Here is a 21,557-nt window from a genome sequence, read left to right on the forward strand (position 1 = left end):
GTGTTGTCCAACTAATACTTATTTCTACATTTTTAAATTTTAGAATCTTTAAAAAAAGAAAACAGAAAAAATATACATTTTCGACGGTTGAATTTAATTTGAAAAGCGTTGTATTTGGAATGTAAGTTTTATAAAAAATATAACAAAAATAAACACATGTTCTGAAATTCAGAGAATCATTTAACCACATCAGCATTTTATATTCTAGATAAAACTAATTCAAGTGAATAGCAATGTGACCGAATGCCTCTTGCCATAGAAGACGGAAACAAACTAAGGAATCTAATGTACAATCAAGAATTTGAGGATTGCTGACGAAATCAACTATAAATTTGTAGAAAAGATAATGTATGAAATTAAATCGGGTCTGGGGAGTACCAAAGACGACTCTTTCAACATTTTTTCAGAAATGGTATATTTATTTAGTTAGATATAAATAAATAAAAATAATGTAAAAATACAAGTGTTGCGTTTTATGTGTCTGCGAATGGACGTAAAAAATAAAACAGAAAACCATAGTTAATTTTTCATTTTATTGTATAACATTATTTTGGAGAATTTACATAAATGTTATTGAATATTGATTTAAATATACAATGTTTATTAAATATTGATTAACTTTCGAAACAAAGATCATTTTTTGAAATGTTTAATGCCTATTTCTAATATTCTGTATAAAATGTAGTAGTTTATAGTTTCAAAAAGTCATAAGAAAACTCTAGCTCAGATATTACTGGTAATAAATAATCACAATGGAGATTGATGAAGATCCAACTCATACGTCGGATATGGCATACATAGTACAGGTAAGTTGTTTGGAAACATGCATACTATTTGTTATCTATGATTGAATTAAAAATAATTAATTTAAGATATATAAAAAAAATATAAATTCAACTTGAGTATTAAATTTTGAAGAAATTGTCGGTGCTACCATCCATTCTTGTAAATTGAACTTTATGATATGAATCCCTGTTATTCGAGCGCATAAAATTCGAAAACTTGTCAATGAAACTAGATCTGGAAGATGGCTGGCCACTAATCTGTGCGACTTCTGTATTGAACGCCCGTCGCTGTGGTTGAAATTGGATTTTTCTATTCTTTCTGTAACCTTCCTTCTGCTCTGTTCCCATATCGTTTGTCTCCTCTTTGTGACATCTTTGTCCGTCTTTCTTTTCAAAGTATCTCAATAAACAATGATTTAAACTATCACGCTTGTTGTTGCTCGGATTCAATGCAACAGTGGTTGGTGGGTCGTTACCTTCCTCCACCTGATCTGATTTTAATGTTTTTGAACAATTTAGAAACTTATTACATGCCATACGGTATTTAAAAATCACGAAAATAACTAGTACGAAAATGACTATTATCAAAACCAGCCCTATTGCGGAGCATATATAAACGAGTGTAGAACTTAAACCATTTCGATTTACTTTGAACGAAACTTTTTTGAGATCGTTTAAATCTGAACTAATCAATGTAGCCGGTTCTCCAGCATTTTTAATTTCGGATAGAATATCAGACGTACAGCAAGATTCGTTCCATATATTCAAGAAAACTTCCGGTAAAGTTATTTTAATGTTGTTTTTTTTGCTTGGGGTGAGGTGGAGGGAATTTATGTTCGCTGAACACCCATCAGGAATCGTCATTATTCCGGATCCTATGACTGTTTCTTCTTGGATGGAGTCCTTGTCATGACAATTCATGGTCAATCTGTTGATGGCCGTTTGAACGTAGATCCAACGGCCGTTCGAAATTCTTTGCCAAATGTTGATATTTCCATGGACTGCGCGCACGTCACATTCTGCAGGCATTGTTGGAGTGTGTTCACTCAATAGTTTCGTCTCGCAAGTTGGATGTTCATCGGTGGATTCTATTGTATCAGATCGGCACAGATACCTTGAATTGGACAGTTTTTTGCAATTGTCGATCGATTTGAAGAGAGCGTAGTGCTGCCTGTTTTCGAATGTCTCTATGGCCAGGTAAGAGTGTTTCTGATCTGGTTGTATGAACAGGAACATGTCGGGTTTCGAAGGATCTTGAGCGATTGGCATGGGGAAGTATTGATAAAGAGTGAACTCGTATTTGTATACCATCGGTATTTGAACATCAAATATTACAATACCATCTCGAACGAAACTGATAACACTAGAGATATCTAGTAGAGATTGTATATTATTAATAGTAAGGGGGTAAGGCAACTCGCTGTTTTGGTTCACATTGTGTATGTTTTTCACCAACTCATCGTATATTCTCTGATGTGATATGACAGTTGGGTGGAGTACGCCTGTTTTGGCAAAACTTATGGCCGTCAGCAAATTTTCAAAGGCAGTTGAAATGCTACGAAGTGAGTTTTCAATACTACTCATATACGTTGTCATTTTGGTTCTAATATCCAAAATGTCGATTGATTTTTGGTGCAAACTCAAATTTAAACCATGGCGCGTCAATATATCTTTGTAATCGTTTAATATTACCGATACTTCTTCTAGCTTGGTATCCGTTTTATCCAACCGTTGTTCGTGTTCTTGTATTTTAAGTCTATCTTGGTGCGATAATTTCTTCTCTTCCATTATGACGTCCGACATGTTGCGCATATTTGCATGAACTATGATTTGATTAGTTTGTATTTCCTGTACGTCTTCTTTGATGTCATTCATTGACGATTTAATGCCGATTACTTTATTTTGGAATGAAATGGACAAACCATTTAAATTGGAATTTAGACTAGAAACGGCATCCTGGAGTTTTTCAATGTAATTTTCGCTAGTGTCTTTAGATATAGCATTCCACATGTTACTAAAAATATTTGCTCGTTTTGTTCTTCTATTCTGCGAAATAGACAAACTCAAACTATTAAGATCCGAATCACAGGATGTCATCAATGAATCCAGACTCTCTCTAGATTCAGTAAAAGAGCTTCCCTTGTCGTAAATTTCAATTTTCAGGCTTTGCACTTTAGCATCTTTTATTATTTTCTTTAAATGTTCCAGTTTGGTGTTCGCCGAGGTAATATTGATAAATGTCACAACTTTCAGGGGATGCGTTTCGATTTTCATCTGTCCCAGCGGATCAAAATACAATCCGGATCCACTTTTTGCGATTTGGTCATATTGGTTAGCAGCGATCGCAGGAATCGCCAAGAAACACCTAAAAATTAAAAATCATTTTTTATTAATATTTTATGTATAAAATTTGATTTAATTATCAATTGATAATTAAATCAAATTTTCCAATTCATGTGGAAGGCGATTGTAAAAAGAGTTATCACTGATTTTAGATTGCAAAATAAGATGGAATACCATAGGATAAATGAGTGACCAATTTTTGAGTATAAAGCCAAAAGGCGTTAATTGATCTAAATAACGATTAAGAATTTGTATGAAACCGCTGAAATATTAATGGCAGTATTGAAAATATTAAAATAACTACTGAATCTTTGAGCACAGGAGATTCGACACTGGTAACTGCAGAAGGAGCATTGAAATTCTTGTTTAGAAATTTATAAAAGATCCATGTACCTAATAATTTAAAAAAAAAAAAAAAAAAAAGTAGCAATAAAACATTATCACTATAAATTTCTTCAAAATCCTTGTGTACCTACTGTGTACTGAGTGCTGATTTGTTAAAATACTTAAAATTGTGTAATTGTAAAAAACGAACGAAATTTTTTTCAATTGAAAATGATTTTGTAAAGGAGTGCTTTAAAATAAATACATTTTTGTTTATTTAAATTTTATATATTTTGTAGTATATTCGTGTATAAAATTTAAAGCCGAACAAAATATGTGTTATATGTAACAAGTCTGCACATTTTAAAATTACCAATTCATCTTATCATTTAAATATGTGAAAGTATAAACGATTTTCTCGAGAATTTCTTTTCGAGAAAAATGTCGTGAAATCAGAAACACTATGTACAATTTATAACGTGTCAACAACAATATAAATCGATATATACATATATAAATACAAATTAAGAATAATATAATTCTTATGAAAGAAGTTAAAAGAATGGTTTCAGAAGTAAAAAAAATATATATATGAATTTTTTTTAATTTGATTGTTGTTACATTAAAATTTCATGTGTAAATACATACATACATACATATACATATGTACCACTCTTATATAAGTATATAATATAAAAATATGAAAATACATGGACCACAAATTTTAACAACTACCAATGGAAAAAATCAAAATAATCGCGGCTACAAATTTTGCACATTAAAAAAATTCATCCCCGCTCCTTTAATTTTATACATATATATTTTTGAAACAGTGGTAATTTTTAAACATTTAAATAAATTATTGAATTAAGAAGTTAAATGAATAGTTTCAGAAATACAAAAAAATATATATGACTCTTTTTAATTTGATTGTTGTTACATTAAAATTTCATGTGTACATACATATATATGTACATATGTACCATTCACATAATTTAATATATATTTGTAATTGCATGGGCCACAAAGTTAAACTAGTTGTTAAAATAAATATAAAAATATGAAAATACATGGGCCACAAATTTTAACAACTACCAACGGAAAATAATCGAGGTTACAAATTTTGCATAATAAAAGATTTCATCCCCGCTCCTTTAATTATAAACATAACTATTTCATATGTTGCGAGGATGATCAAAGCTACCAGCGCAATGGTGAGAATAAAATATAGAATGATTGGGATAAAACTTTGGTTGCTTTCTTGCATTTCTTGCATTTCTTGTGTCGGCATTCGATAAGAATGCTTTTTGACGTAGGAGAGATCACCGTGCATTAAATCTAAAAGAGGTAACTTTTCTTTAATGCTTTCCAATTTATCAACTGTACAGCAGTCATCTTTGTATAGTTGGAAGAAGATTTTCGGGATACTTAAAGTCTTCACTTTATTAAAAGTTGATTTTTAGCTGGTTTGTACCCACAAACATGCTGCAATTCTCCTTCAAGTTGAGAAGTCCCGATCCAGAGATTACTTGATCAAAAGAATCAGACTCGCCGCAATGTATCGACAATCTCTTGGGTTTGCTTTGAATGAAGGTCCATCTGTTGCTGTGCAATTGGTGCCAAAAGTCAATATCTCCGTGCAGAATCCTCACGTCACAGTCTTCGGGAAGTTTTGGCACGTGTTCGGTTAGAAGTTGAGTCTCGCATCGGGGTCTCTTTGCGGTGCGATAAATTTCCTTAGGAGGGCACATCTTGGTGTTTTCGTCAAGGATCTGACAATCGCCGAAAGAGTCCATGTAGGTGTATGTCAACTTGTCGTCGGACAGGGCAAGGTAGGACGAGAGAGTGGAAATTGACTGGACGAACAAGAAAAAGTCTCCAATCTGGATAGGATGCGGCACGCAATTGTACAACGTGTACTGAATTTTGTTCACTAGAGGCACTTTCAGCACGTACACCAGTTTGAAATCTTGTATTTCGCTCGACACATCGCCCATTCTCATGATGCGATCTATGTTATCTAATGTAGGGTGCCAGGGAAATTCGTTGTCTCGTAGATAAGGCACCACATTCTCGGTCAGCCCTTCATGCAACTGCGTACGACTCAATATTGCAATGTCGAGTACATTGGCATTGCTCAAGGTGATTTCTCGAAGTACTCGAGCTAGTTTATTTTGAAAATTTTCAAACCGGGTGGTCAAACTCGCCAACCACGATAGCATATTGGAATTGATTTTTAAATTTTCAATTTCACTCCGGTGGTTCATCAATACAAAATCGTGTTTCTTTAAAATTGCATTGTATTCTTCAATAACGCTATTCGTTTCGTTCATTTTTAAATCCAAGTTTTTTAAGACGTCCCCGTGCTGCAAAAGTATTCTGCGATTCTCTTCTGAAAACGATGTCTCTTGAGCTAGCATGGAATTCAAATCGTTAAAATTCTTCTGGATAATAGTCTCTGTCTTATGAACTTCTATTAAAGATGCTTCCAGGGTATTAAGATGAGAATCCATAGCTATAATTTTCTGACCGAAGTCAAAATAATATTTCTGATGATTTTGTTTCATTTTTTTTTATCATCGTATTGTAATTTCCAAAATGAGTGGATGAATTTTTTGAAAATAAAGGCAACACTGAATTAATAACTTCAACGGTCGTAAGTGCTATGTCAATCCCCGTGAAGATCGCTGCTACCGGTACCCTTTTACGTCTTATAGACGATCCTGAAGTCGATAATGATTTGATCTTGGTAAAACTTTCGTTCATGTTCGTCACCAATAACGTTATCATGTCCATGCAAGAGTTGCTCTTATCTATTTGAATGATCGTGCTACACATTGCCTGTGATTTTATCAGAGCGTTGGCATTTGCCTTCAATTCATCGATGATGAAGTGCAAGTCAACAAACGTAACGATTTCTAAATGATCATCTAAAAATTTTATCTTGCTTACTGGATCGAAAAACATCCCGGGTCCATCGCTAGACACAGAAACGACGAATTCATCTCCGAATGCAGGCGCTATTGTCACTAGCATTCTGCATAAATAAATTCATAAATATTCATACATATGTATATACCAGTGGCATGCCGTGAAAATCAATCCGTTTTTATCATACAGCCTTACTGTGAATATGTTACAGTTGAAGTGTATCTTCAAGTAGTAATATATTTGACTAGTTATAGTTAGAATATATTCCATCTAATGTGGTATCAACTACCGTTATAGTTTAAGTATATTTTCAGTTGTAATATATTTTGACTAGTGGAGTATATTCCGTCTAACCCACGTAAGTTGATTCAAATGGCGAATTTCATTCTAACTGTTCCAAATATATTACAATTAAAAATGCAGTTCAACTAAATTTAGGATGAAAAGGTTAATTTTTTGTGAAAACGTCACTCAAGTAGTAAATTGAGCTGGAAAGTCCCATTTTTGTCTTGAACACTTCTAAGAGTTATCGTAATACGATACTCATTATATTAATTCGTAATACCTAGCAAATATTAACGCAATATTGAAGTTTAAAGAAACAGAACTGTCAAAATTCAACTGTTATATTACAACTGGTGCACTTTGTTGAAAGGGTATTTGGGCTTGTAGAGATATAATTTACTAGTTGAATTGTTTTCGAATAAGAATTAACTGAACAATATACTTCGTCTGTAACATATGTTAAAAAAATCGTAAAGATATGTAATTGCTAAAAAATTTTGATTTATCATGTTATCTTAGGAATAAACATCAATTCATCGATGTTCTCGATACAAAATATACATGATCATTTTAACAAATATGTTAAAATTCTAGATTTATAGTCTTGCAAAAATTAATATAAAAAACCTAAAAACGCTAGGGGTTCCAAAATACCCCCCAAAAGAAAAAGCCGGTTTCAGTTTTTTTTACAAATAAAAAGCCGGTTGACCGGCTTTCACCGGTTTCAGAAAATTAAGATTATTTTTAAGTTTTTAAATTTAATATCGAAACGAAAAAATTGTAAATATACATATTATACAATGCAAAAAAATAATTTCTTATAAATTAAATTAAGTTAGAAACATTATGAATATATTAATTAAAGAAAAGAAAACCTTAAAACCCGGTTTATCGAGCTAAAAAAGTTGCTTTTCGGTTTTTTGAAAATTGTTCAAAAAACCGGTTTTTCGGTTTCAGTTTAAGCCGGCTTCGAAGCCTTTGTTTTACATAAAGAGATTATGCATGAAGTTACGTAGAAAATCTTCATTTCATTGCTGAATAGTCGATAAAATATGGTTATTTTTATTGGAAAACTAATAGTAATATACATAAAATATAAACCTTTGTTTGAATTATATTTGTACATGTTTAAACAAGATTCGTTGGAATTATTAAATCGATAAAATGTGATAGTCTATTTACATATACTATGTATATATAAAAATGGACGCTAAATATATTTGTATATATATTTTTATGTGACGGACAATCAACCATCAACCAGTATGGGGAACCAATTTTTTTTTTTCATTTTTTTCATATTTTTAGTTTACATATAGTGGGAAAAATAGAAAGTGTAACTGCTTATCTACAATATTTTCCAACGTAATAATTTTCATATGATATATTTTTAAGGAATTTTAGGAAATTTTCCTGGGGTTGCTCATAATGACAAATTAAAAAACACGCTGAAAAGCCTCGTTTCAGATGTTGAAAATGTCAATTTTTCTATTTAACCTTCTTTTAGCGATTTCATAGATAAAATTACGGACACGAATTCTAAATTCAAATTAAAGTTTAAAATAAAAGAGTGTCTTCAATCTCTAAATCAGGACACGATAAAAGGTTCCAAGAATTGGATTTATTAAATACTCTTTCTTTCCTAACTTCCCCTTTTCAAATGAAAATTTCATAGGACCATTTTAATAATACCATGGATGAAATGGCCAACACTTAAAACCTTAATAATATCAAGGTTTTAAGTGTCAGACCAATAAGCGAAGTGAAACAGAAATCCATGTAATAAAAGTAGAGGTTCCTATGTATGGTTGCATTAATTGACATAGCTGATAATTCTTAAGTTTGAATTTTTTCATTATTTTTAAATTCAGCGTTTTGCCAGAGATTGTATCAACATGATGACGACTAAGGAAGTCACTTCAAGTAGGTATGTATTATATTTAGTAGCCCTGATTTGAAATTCAACGACAAATATTTGCTCGGTGTTGTAAAAAATTCGGATGTGGTGAATCCACGATTTTATCTATGTATTTCAGGAGTTACAGAGTAATAAAAAAACGAAATTTGATAATGACGCACATACACAAATTTATTTTGACCTTTTAAATTATTTTTATCGTCTTGATATTTAATGTCAATATGGTTCCAAATAAATGAACTTACGAAGTCACTTCAAATGGGTAAGTATTTATTATCACTGGTTAGAAATGAAATAACAAATATTGAATTCAAAAACATAACAAAAGACGACACCTATAAGGGGAGGTACCATTTCCAGTCAACTTAAAAATTTGAAAAAAATTGACGTCGTGTCGATAAGAATTTTAGTAAACAATACTAAGTTTCAGTTCGATCCCAAAATGATTAAAAAATCCCCAAAATACACAGACACACACACACACACACACACACACACACACACACACACACACACACACACACATTTTTTCTAGATTATGAAAACGTGATCAGTGATCGATTCAAATCAGTCAAAATCTCGAGTTCGAATTTTCGCATGATCACCAAACTTCATCTACTGTTCACCTCGTAGAAAAATTGTTATCGTAGAATCGTGAATAAGAACACTGCTGAGATTAATTTCATTGCTGAAAAGTCAATGAAAGTATGGATATTTTTATTGGAAAACTAATAATAATATACATAAAATATAAACCTTTGTCTGAATTATGTATGTATTTAAACAAGATTCATTGGAATTATTAAATCGATAATAAAATAAGATTCGTTGGAATTATTAAATCGATAAAATGTGATAGTCTATTTACATATACTATATATAAAAATGGACGCTAAATATATTTGTATATATATTTGTATGTGACGGACAATCAACCATCAACCAGTATGGGGAACCAATTTTTTTTTTTCATATTTTTAGCTTACATAAAGTGAGAGAAATAAAAAAATTTGTACGGTTGGGAAAAATAAAAAGTGTAACTGCTTATCTACAATATTATCCAACGTAATAATTTTCATATGATATTTTTTTAAGTAATTTTAGGAAATTAACACGCTGAAAAGCCTCGTTTCAGATGTTGAAAATGACAATTTTTCTATTTAAACTTCTTTTAGCGATTACATAGATAACATCGCTATAGATCAGTGATTCTCATGTGTGACCACATCATGTGTGATTGTACATCAAGAAGTGCTAGTTATCAAACCTCTAATTAAATGTATGGAAGATGTTAATGGAATTAACAGTAAGAAAATGCAATTAATACCAGTAGTAAGTTTTCGAACATGTTGAAGTCTATATTATGTGAAATCAACAACGAAAAACATATTATATTGCTCCATTATAACCACATTAGATGGCTAAGCTTCGATATCAGTGTTCATCGTCTTTGTGAATTAATTGATTATGTTATATCCGTTTTGGGCGCAAACCATAAAGATTGAAATGAAAAGCTTTAAAGTGATTATATAAAAGGGTCCTTTAGCGATTTCATAGATAAAATTACGGACACGAATTTTAAATTAAAATTAAAGTTTAAAATAAAAGAGTGTCTTCAATCTCTTAATCAGGACATGATAAAAGGTTCCAAGAATTGAATTTATTAGATATTCTTTCTTTCGTAACTTCCCCTTTTCAAATGATGAAACATAGAAAATTAAAAGGGAAGTGAAACATAGAAAAGCCATGTAATAAAAGTAGAGGTTCCTATGTATAGTTGCATTAATTGACCTAGCTGATAATTCTTAAGTTTGAATATTTTCATTATGTTTAAATTCAGCGTTTTGCCAGAGATTGTATCAAAATGATGACGACGAAGGAAGTCACTTCAAGTGGGCATGTATTTCGTAGTACTGATTAGAAATTCAACGACACATATTTGCTCGATGTCGTAAAAAAATTCAAGTGTGACCAACCCATTAAAGAATTATAAAAACAACCAAATTTGATAATGACTCACATAAGCGTTGACACATACAAAAATTTATTTTGACCTTTTAAATTATTTTTATCGTCTTGATATTGATAGTTGTATCGTCTTGAAATACCAACGAAGTCACTTCAAATAGGTAAGTATTTACTATCACTGATTAGGAATGAAATGATAAATATTTGCTCGGTGGTTTAAAAAACTCGGGTGTGACTAACCCATGAATTTATCTATGTATGTATTGCAGGAAATGAAGAAATATAAAAAAAAATTTGATAATGATGCACATACGCGTTCATACATAACGGCTATGAAAGCATTTTCGAAATAAGTTTGAGCACTACTATTGGCTGTCGGATTTTTTAAAATATTTTTTACTACTTAATATCCCTATAAATACTATACGCATAAAATATTATGAAGAACATACATATATAAAGTATGAAGATGTAATTTTTTTACGAATTATAAACAAAACCTTATCTACTTTATGTACATACATATGTTAGTACACAAATAATACGAATGTAAATTTTCAGCTTGATGTGTTCATTGGTGTGGAAAATAAATCGGAAGTAAGGAATGCAATACCGAAAGTACCGATACCGGTAGTAACGGGATCGGACCGAAAATCTACCTTTAGTAATATCGGTTTTACAAAAAAAATACCTGTAGTATCGATTTTTTTTAATTCATTCATTTTATTTGTTGAAAACGATATCTCTATGGCTAAACCCTGTGGTAATGTGTTGTTATCAATTTGATATTTCCATGTGAAATATTTGCAGTTATAAATATGTTTCATACGAAGGGGACTACTTTATTCCTAGAAAAATTCGAAACGATTTAATTTTTTTATATATATATAAGTAATATGCCAATAACGTTACTGCGAGTGTAAAATAGAGATACTTACTATTTTTATTTTAATTTAAAATTTTGATATACATACATAAAACCTACATATGTATGTATGTATATGTATCTTAGCGCACTCATAGCGACGAAAAATTAAAAAAAAAAACTTGTATGTAATAAATTTATTAAAGTTAGTTAAATTTTAATCATGCTTCTTATATATGTATGTATAATAAATATAATCGTTGCATTTTTATCTTTATTGTGATATAAAAAAAACGGATGTGACCAACCCACGACTTTATGTATTCGAGAAATATATGAAGTATAACAAACAAAATTCGATAATGAAACGTATATACACGTTCACAAATACCGGATATATGCCATTTTTTCTACAAATTGAGCGCAAATGTAGGGAAACTTACACAAGACAATATATCTACTTCCGGTTGTCGCATTTTGTTCAAAATTTTTTTATTACTTAAAATCATTATGAATATTATGAATACTAAATATCAAGAAGAAGAAGAATTTATAAGGTCAAAATAAAATAATGAAATATTGTTTTAAAAAAAATTACTACTTCTGGTTTACGAATTACGAATTTACGAATAACCAAAACCTATACGCAAAGAATATAAATATAAATTTTCAGCTTGATGCCTTGATGTGTTCAGTGGTGTGGAAAAAATTACGAGTCAATATATTTTTGACTTTTTTAAGTGGAAAATATCCCACTTGTGGTTCATTAAATTTGATTTTTTTTTATTTTCATCCCACTGATACAAGAATTATAACTGAATTTTCTCGTGAAGAGCACACATATTTAAGGGGTCGAAAAAAATAGTGCAAGAAAAATCGAACGAGATTTAACTACCACTTCCGGTTGATAGACGATCACCAAATGTTGAATAAGAAATGTCAATGTAAACTATTCAAACAAAATATTAGAACAATATACTGGTTTTGTTTTTACTGAATCAAAAATATTAAACTGGTCGTATTGAAACATTTAATTATATATATGTACGTATGTATATATGTGTGTGGTTACTAATGCCCTAAAAAACGAAGAATTTAAACGACTATCGGTTCTTTACGATATTTGTGGAACAATTCAAGTAACAAGTGCAGATCGTGAACGTGGAATTAGTTAGATGAATTTGTAACTAATTCCACACTATTTTGTAACTAATGAATTATAGAAATATATGTAGAATTACTATGAATTCATGAGGATTCAAATGTGAACCATCCACTGCCCAGATGTTAAGTCATAAAAATAATCCCTAAACTTCGTGCTACTTTGCAAAGAAATAACTTCCTTTACGTCTTCAAGTTATGTATGTCCAATGTTTTTAAATTTTATTGTGTATATCCTAGAGAATTATGTCGTGATGTTAGATCTAGAGTTGATTTGTATATTTGTATTTCTCTTATTCTTCAAATACTGGATGATTAATTTATGAATCGGCATGCAATTGAATATGCTTGTATTTAGTACTTTAGTTAGAATACAAATTTTTATATATTTTTTAAATTTTAGAAGCCTTTCATGTACAAAAGATGGGCTTGAAAGAATAGATTTGGAAAAATTAGATAGTGATGCCATATTCGACTTAATCGAAAACATACCTGCCGGCAGTGATAACGAATTAGATGACTCGAGCGATGAAGAAGATAATCTTATTGTTAGATAATTATTTAGAAAACCATAATATCATATTTCTGAATTGACAATTCTTGTGCCTCTATTAAATATTACTCGAATAGAATCAATTAAAGAATCTTCAATATCAAATAATCATCCTAATTATCAAGTAGAATCAACAAAACACAACATCACAAAATAAATTTGATTCAGCATTTTCCAAAGTCAAAGAATTTTTGTGGAAAAAGACAAAATTTCAAATATATCATCGACATTTACAGGGATTTCGGCGCTGACAAATTCGATGAAAAAATTAGAAACATCTATGTATGTATGTATATGAATACTAAATATATGAATCATCCAGTTTTTTCTAATAAAAAACTAAAAGATGATTTTTTTATCATTCTTCCCATACCTAATCTAAATATGATTTTATAACAAGCCTATATGTTTTATTTTTAAAAATAAAAAATCATGCATTGGGGTCGGTATGGAATAAATCCACGAATAAACAGAAATACAGAAATAATTGTGTGATGAACTTTATTATTTTAATAATAGATTTCCTACATTATAATATTTGTTAATGATTAATTATAAACTTAAAAATTAAATAATTAATTCAAAGAATTTATAATATATTTTTCAATTAATATTCTAATCTATCATACAATTTTTACGTCATACGTCATATTAACTTCGTTAATATGACGTCCATACGACCTTTCGACATTTGTAAATCACTTAATAATGTCATAAAGAATAATCTCCTTATTTAAATTATTCTCCGTTCGAATTTGAGAGTTTTGCGACGCGACTTTAATCTTTAGACACATTACCACTTTGTATACGATGAATATCACCAAGATGGAGAATACAGCCAGCAACACGTAAATAACCACAGCCAGATGATTACTCTCGTAGATCTGTCGCAAATCCAAACTGCGCAGAGTATACGCATATCTTTCCAAGAATTCAGCTTCCGTTGCAGTCACCTGGATAGGTTTCAGCTTCTTTCTCATCTCGTCCATCTTTGAAGAGGAGCAACAAGCGTCATCTTTCAAATTGAAAAATGTCTTTGGCGACACCACATTTCCCAGAGGTTGTCCAGAACGAGGCAGACTGATTGAAGAAGTGTGTGCCGTGCAATCCAACGGAAGATTCAGCATACCCGATCCAGTAATGACAATGTCCATGTCATCTTTCCTCGGGCAATTGATGGTGACTTTGGTTTTCTTGGTCTGGGCGAAGATCCATCGATTGTTTTGAAGCTGGATCCACAGATCTATGTTGCCGTATAATAACTTCACCTCGCATGTTTCTGGTAAAGTTTCAGTGTGTTGAGTCAAGAGTTTAACATCGAATATTGGAGACAAGCCCACTGAATGGGTTCTAGGCACTGTACATAGAAGCTCTTCAGATAGCTGTAAACAATTGATCATTTCTATGTAAGCGTAGGTTGCCTTGTCTGTAGAAATGGCCAAGTATTTCAACGAAAATGGTTCTATACATAAATACATGTCTGGGTTTGATTCGCTCTGGGCGGTCGGTAATGGCAATGGTTTGTATACCAAGTATCTTCGTTTGCTGACTAGAGGTATCGTAAGTTCCGTAATCATGTTATTACCTTCAGCAAAAGTATTTACTTTGGAAAGGGCGACGATATGTTTAATATTGGTTAGAACAAGGTGATAGAGCAATTCGTTGTCGTTTCCAATTTGGTCCACGTTTTGCGACAACTCCGCTAAGATTTGTTCATGAGTAATCACTGATGTATGTAAAATATCTTTTTGACTCAATTGGATGCTCAGAAAAATATCATCCAACTTATGTTTCAGTATATTTATATTATTCTGCATGGTCATTAGTAGCATGTTGAATTTGTTTTCGATGTTCAGTTTATCGATTTCATCTCTGTGCTCGTTCAAAGTCAAATTATTTTTGCTCAAAATCTTCGCAAAATTTGATAAATTTTCTATAGTCTCGTTCGACCGTTGATACAAGACTTTTACGTAAGTACAAGACTTTTACTGTAATTTATTGTAATTTTAAAGGGGCGAAAAAAATAGAATAGTAGAAAAAAAAGTGAAGAACTGTAAACTGCCAGTCCGATATGTAGATATTTATTAAATTTATTATATTACTCGATATTAAGATGAAACTTATGATTATGAAATTAATTTTTTATTTATGTATGCATGTATATCAGATTATTTATGTTCACGTATGTACATGTAAAAATACACGCTTCTAATTTTTGGCAACAAATTTATTTCTCGCTACTTATATAATATACCAGGGATAAAATGAAAGAAAGTAAGAAACACTGAACATGAAAGCGTGATCAGTGACAATTTTTTTTAAAATTGAATAATCCATGCACTATTAATTTATTCCGTTTTATTAATTATAAAATTCTTTTGCAGAAGAAAAGCCAGATCAAATCAAATAAACACGAGAATTTTATGTAGTTATTCAATCGATAATCAACGAGCTTTCTTCAAGATCCAAACAATTCAGGATATTTGAAAAGACAATTTGCAATTTATCGAATTCCAACCGAGTTCAAAATGGAAACAAAAATTTGTTCATTTGAGAAATGATTTGGAAATAATTGAAAGTGATCGATTAACGAACATAATTAATAAAAATGCAGAAGAAGAAATAGTGAGAACTTGGAACGCCGTTCCAGAAATCTTTAGCGATTTAAAAAAACTAGTGAGGGCAATATTATCAATTTTCTCTTCTACATATTCTTGTGAGTTATTATTTTCAGAAATGAATTTTATTAAATGTAGTTTAAGAAATAGAATGACTGATGAACTCAGTTTGTCGTGTGTATTAATACTAAAAGTGACGAAATATGAACGAGATGTTAAGAATTTGTCATCGAATGTACAACATCAAATATCTCATTGATAAATAGCTAATGTGTATTTTTATTAATTATGACTTTATTTTTAAGAAACTCTATTATAATCTTTATCTTGTAAATAAAATTCAGAAAAAACAATATTTTTTTAATATTTTCTATGTTCAATCGAGAAATAATATTTGCGCGCGGACTTAAAAAGGTTCGCCATTCCTGTAATATGCTTTTCATTCCATAGCATTTAGTAGACACAGTCTTTTTAATTATATTTAGAAAATTCCTAATGATAAAAATTCCGGCTATATATATTATGTATTTGGTAATATACCGAATATTTCACTTTATAAATGATTAAAAATGTGTTTCTTTTGGATTTTTTTTTATCACTATGATAAGTATTTTTGAATCAGCGTTTAATACGTTCTTACGCCTAGTCTAACCAACTTAATGGGTTATACTAATATATGTACATACATAGCAATTCATTCATTAATTATTAATAATGTATAAGTTATTCTAAATTCTCGTGGTTTTTATATTTATTTCGAAACTTTTTAAAAAAAAAATTACATCATAACGATAAACACATGTTTTTAAAACCATGAAAGCGTGATCAGTGACCGATTCCGAGTTCAATTCATTCGAATTTTCACATGATTACAAAGTTTCATATACATAGTGTGATCACTCGTCTCTCGACGCTCCGTGAGAACGGACGTGCCGAAGACGTACTCTCTGTGCGAGCGCTCATAATACAGCGATACGCCATACCGTCAAAAAACCCACACCTTTTAACATACACCACAAACACCCCCCACAAAACGAACACCAAACGAACACATGTTGGCACCATGCGAGGATCCAACCTGAAAAAGCGAATTAAGAAGACACTGATAACTACAACCGAAGCTCCTCAACCAGGCTGCTCTCAGACCGCTCAGATGGAGACCGAGTGGCAGTTTCCAAAACATACGGCAAAGAACGTGAAAGATGTTGCTCCTGAATTTAAAATTCAGGAGAAAAACAAATTTGAAGGGCTCTTGGAAGTTTCCGATGTCCCCAGAAGCGGTGGAAGAATCCCGCCCATCATCATGACAGCTACTGGCACTCACGGCAGCATGATCGAGTCGATCAAGAAGTTTATAAAAGACTTCACAATGACTTACATTGGTCAAAATAATGTCAAGATACAATGTAAAAGTCTTGAAGACTTTAAAAAACTTCGGGATGGATTGACACCAGACCGACAATTCCATACCTTTTCCAGGAAGGAGGAAAAGGAAATAAAAAGTGTCGTACGTGGCTTGCCGAAATTGCCGGAAGCTGATATTAAAGATGACATCATCAGACAGGGATTCCCTGTAACCAAAGTGATACAGATGAAGACGAAGGAGCCTAGGAGCAACGCCACCGAGCTATACTTGGTGTTCTTCGAGCCATCGGTATCGGCAAAGAAGATTAAAGAAATCCGGTACATCTGTTACACAAAGGTCAGTGTCGTTAAATATACTAGTAAATCACAAAATATTACTCAATGTTTCAGATGCCAAGAATATGGACACGCTGCGAAAAACTGCAATCGGCAGGCCAAGTGCGTCAAATGTGCCGGCACTCACCTCACCGCACAATGCAATCAAGGAATAGTTACCCCTGCTGTGTGCTCAGGCTGTTCAGGATCTCACCCCGCTAACTTCAAAGACTGTCCAAAAAGACAGAGCTATCTGAAAATGCTGGAATCGAGGAAGAATCGAGCATCAATTGTCAAAGCCAACCCTTGGAAACTCCCAGTGGCGCAGCCACAAAATATCCCGGTCGTTAACGATCATAACTTCCCAAAGCTACCGACCATTAAAACTCCTTCACCAAATATCCCAAATATCCCTAAAAAACCCCACCAACCAACCAATCCCAACATTCAACCAAAAACAGACCTAACTTCCATGGCGTCTATGACGAAGATGTTGAAGATCCTCCAGGAGATTCGTGCCAAGGCCAGCGGTTGCACCGACAAACTAGAGCTGGCACTCATGCTTGTCGAATATCTCGATGTCTTTGATTAACGGGAGGCGACTGAACATTCTAGCTTGGAATGCTCGTGGACTTAAGAATAAGATTGACGAACTAGAGTCGGCGATCGGTGAGTACTGTGTTGACATAGTTTTAATCTCCGAGACCTTCTTAAAACCTCATATCCGTATTAACCTACCTAACTTTAACTGCTATCGCGAAGACCGAGAACAGCATGGAGGGGGAGTTGCCATATTTATAAAATCGTCAATTAAACATTGTCGCGTAATAACCCCGCCACTAAAAAAATTTAGAACTAACCGCCATCGAACTAACAATTAACAACACCCGTCACATAGTAGCATCTGCTTACAATCCTCCCCAAAAACGATTATTGGCATCCGATCTTAACAAAATATTTAACATTGGTAGTTCGGTAGTGGTAGCTGGTGACTTTAATGCCAAACATCCGTTATGGAGTTGCGTAAATACTGACCAACAAGGCACAACTCTTTTTAAATACATTCAACTAACAGATACAATCTTACTTCATCCGGATACATACACACACTATCCCACAAATAACTCACAACCATCCACACTAGATCTTGTCCTCGTCAAGAACTGCCCAAAAATATCGACACCAAATGCCCTTCAAACCCTGTCGTCTGATCATCTCCCGATAATCTTCTCAATCGACGGGAAACCCGAGGAAATCATCAAGCATAGTTGGGATTACGGGAGAGCTAACTGGCGAGAGTTCAAGTCGTACATAAATGACCAAACCATTCTAACTTCTACCACACTCACAAACAAAACCGAAATCGACAGCTCCATAATACACCTAACGGAATCAATAACTCGATCCAAACACCTTCACATACCTAAGACACAATACATTGAACACAAATTAGAGATAACTGACTTTGTCGCAAATCTAATTAAAAGTAAAAATAAACTCCGTAAAATTTGGCAAACATCAAAAAATCCAGTATTGAAAACATTAATTAATAAGCTCACATATCAAATTAAAATTAGAATCAAAGAAATCAAAAATGAAGCTTGGTCTAAAAAATTAGAAAAATTGAGCTCAGTTGATGGCTCTCTATGGAAATTAGCTAAAGCGATTCGCAGGACAAAAAACTCGATTCCTCCATTAGATGATGCAGGAATCTCAGTGACGCGTGATTGCGACAAAGCAGAACTATTATCAAAATCCTTCCAAAAACATCACACACTCACACAACATTACAATCACATACCAACGCATAATAAAGTCAACCGGTCCATTAAAATCATCACAAAAACTCCCACTAACAGTACTAAAAATATAAAATTGGTGCATCCGTGTGAAATCCAAAATATAATACGTAATTTAAAAAATAAAAAGGCACCTGGGCGAGATTCAATAGATAACATCACAATCAAACAACTTCCATTTAAAGCTTTAGTCTCACTATCTAAAATATTCAACGCATGTTTACTCACCGGGTATTTCCCAGAATACTGGAAAACAGCCAACGTAATTCCCATACTTAAGCCCGATAAAAGCTCAAAAAACCCGGCCAATTATCGACCCATTAGCTTACTTTGCACGCTTTCAAAAATTCTGGAAAAAATAATCTACACACGTTTACTTAAAGTCGTAAATAAGAAATTAATAAATGAACAATTTGGATTTCGCACTGGACATTCCACGACCCAACAACTAACAAGACTAACTGAACACGTGACGAGGAACTTTAATATGAAGAGAAGTACCGGAATGGTATGTCTCGACATAGAAAAGGCCTTCGACACGGTTTGGCACGATGGACTCATTCATAAGCTCCTTATTAACAAAATACCAAACTACCTAATTCTCATCATCAAATCGTACTTAACTCGTAGAAAGCTAGTGGTTAGCGTAAATAATGAATTATCGTCTCCAAAAATTATCGCAGCTGGCGTTCCGCAGGGGAGCTTGCTTGGCCCACTCTTGTTCTCCATATATATAAATGACATACCTATTCCAAAAAACTGTCACATAGCCCTATATGCAGATGATACAGCTTGCTTCACAAGTAGCAAAAAACCAGACACTATTCTTAAAAATCTTGAATTTGCAATTAAAACAATGACTGAACACTTCACTAAGTGGAAAATTCAAATTAATCAAACCAAAACAGACGCCATATTCTTTAGTGTTAGAAAACATAAGCCAAGTTTAGATCTGAAAATCCCCTCTGGAGAAAGTCTGAAATGGCAGTCAGTAATAAAATATTTAGGAGTAACGTTTGATAAAAGAATGAGATGGGCACCTCACATTGAGGCAGCGAAATGCAAGGCGATGCGGGGTATATCCTCAATATATCCAATATTTAATCGCCATAGTTCTTTATCAACGCTAAATAAAATAAAATTATATCGCGCGCTCATATTACCATTATTAACCTATGCTTCACCTGTATGGAATAACGCCTCGAATACTAACCTTTCCAAGCTCCAAGTAATACAAAATAAATCCCTAAAAATAATTTATAATACACCCATATATACTTGAAAAAACTGCATGCCATATATAATATTCCGTTTGTTACAGACATTACTAACCAGTAGATTCTATGACATAATCACTAATAACCATACTAACACACTTGTGAAGAGTCTCGGTGATTACAACAAAATGTCTATACCCTTCAGGTATAAACACAGATTACCTAAACACTATCTGCTTTAGGTCATCGACTTTAGATAGTCTTTAATTAATATTATGTATTAGATGTATTATGAACATTTATAAGGATTGTAAATAGGTTTTTGAGCTCTTTTTCCTATTATGCTTTAGATTAACATTAGAATAATATAATACAGTGATTACTAACCAAATTAAATAAAAATTGTAAAATAGAAAATGATCAGTAGATCAGTAGCTATTAAAATAGATATAAGATGTATTGTGAACATAATTTCGTAATAATAAAAAGCATTTAAAAATCAAATATACATAGTGTTACTACAAATGTGCATAGATAAACAAAAAAAAAGAGGCAGACATAGTATTAAAACTCTACTTACAAAAATATAATCGCCTTCATTTCAATCTTCCGTATGCACGTATATACTTTATATGTAAAAGGAATACGACGATGGACTGATCACTATCCACTGAGCGTTGTATTGATAGTATTCCAATTTATATAATATACATAAGTACATATGTACATGTTTACATTAGGCTGCACTTGACATTAAATTGAAACACGAAGATATGAAAGTTTAGTTAAAACGATTAAAGGTTTCCAACGAAAATTCAAAAAACCTTGAAATTGTTGTGCAAAAGTACCAGTTCCGGTTGAAGTAAAAATATTAATGTAATTAATCATTCATATAAACACTCAGCCAAAAATTCGAAAAAAAAGCCGTCATAACGTTCAGCATTTCAGTAATTGGTACTAATTTTCAGTGTGACAGGATTGAAATATAAAACGTGATCAGAGATTGATTCTAACCGGAAATTAGTTCAAATTTTGAAGTCAAATTTTCGCATGTTCAAATTTTCATTTATCGTACATAACTATGTACATAGATAAAGTAGTTATATATTG

At 32.1% G+C, this 21,557-nt stretch overlaps 1 protein-coding gene across 1 annotated transcript; it reads right to left on the reverse strand.

Moving 5' to 3' along the window:
* Window positions 1-905: 905 nt before the first annotated feature.
* Window positions 906-21,139, reverse strand: LOC143918628 (uncharacterized). Its single transcript, XM_077440570.1, has 2 exons — window positions 21,028-21,139; window positions 906-3,150 (listed from the first exon to the last, which is right to left on the reverse strand). The coding sequence occupies exons 1-2, from the start codon at window positions 21,045-21,047 to the stop codon at window positions 906-908; spliced, it is 2,265 nt and encodes a 754-aa protein (XP_077296696.1). The 5' UTR covers window positions 21,048-21,139.
* Between the last annotated feature and the right edge of the window lie 418 nt (window positions 21,140-21,557).

Source organism: Arctopsyche grandis, chromosome 11 (genome assembly GCF_051622035.1).
Source record: "Arctopsyche grandis isolate Sample6627 chromosome 11, ASM5162203v2, whole genome shotgun sequence".
Taxonomy (NCBI): Eukaryota; Metazoa; Arthropoda; class Insecta; order Trichoptera; family Hydropsychidae; genus Arctopsyche; species Arctopsyche grandis.

Bases quoted from the DNA above. Each gene is read 5' to 3' on its own strand.
- LOC143918628 (XM_077440570.1), bottom strand. From the start codon at position 21,047: ATGAAGGCGATTATATTTTT. The intron at 3,151-21,027 runs GTAAGTAGAGTT...TTTAATTTTTAG, and splicing joins ATGAAGGCGATTATATTTTT to GTGTTTCTTGGCGATTCCTG.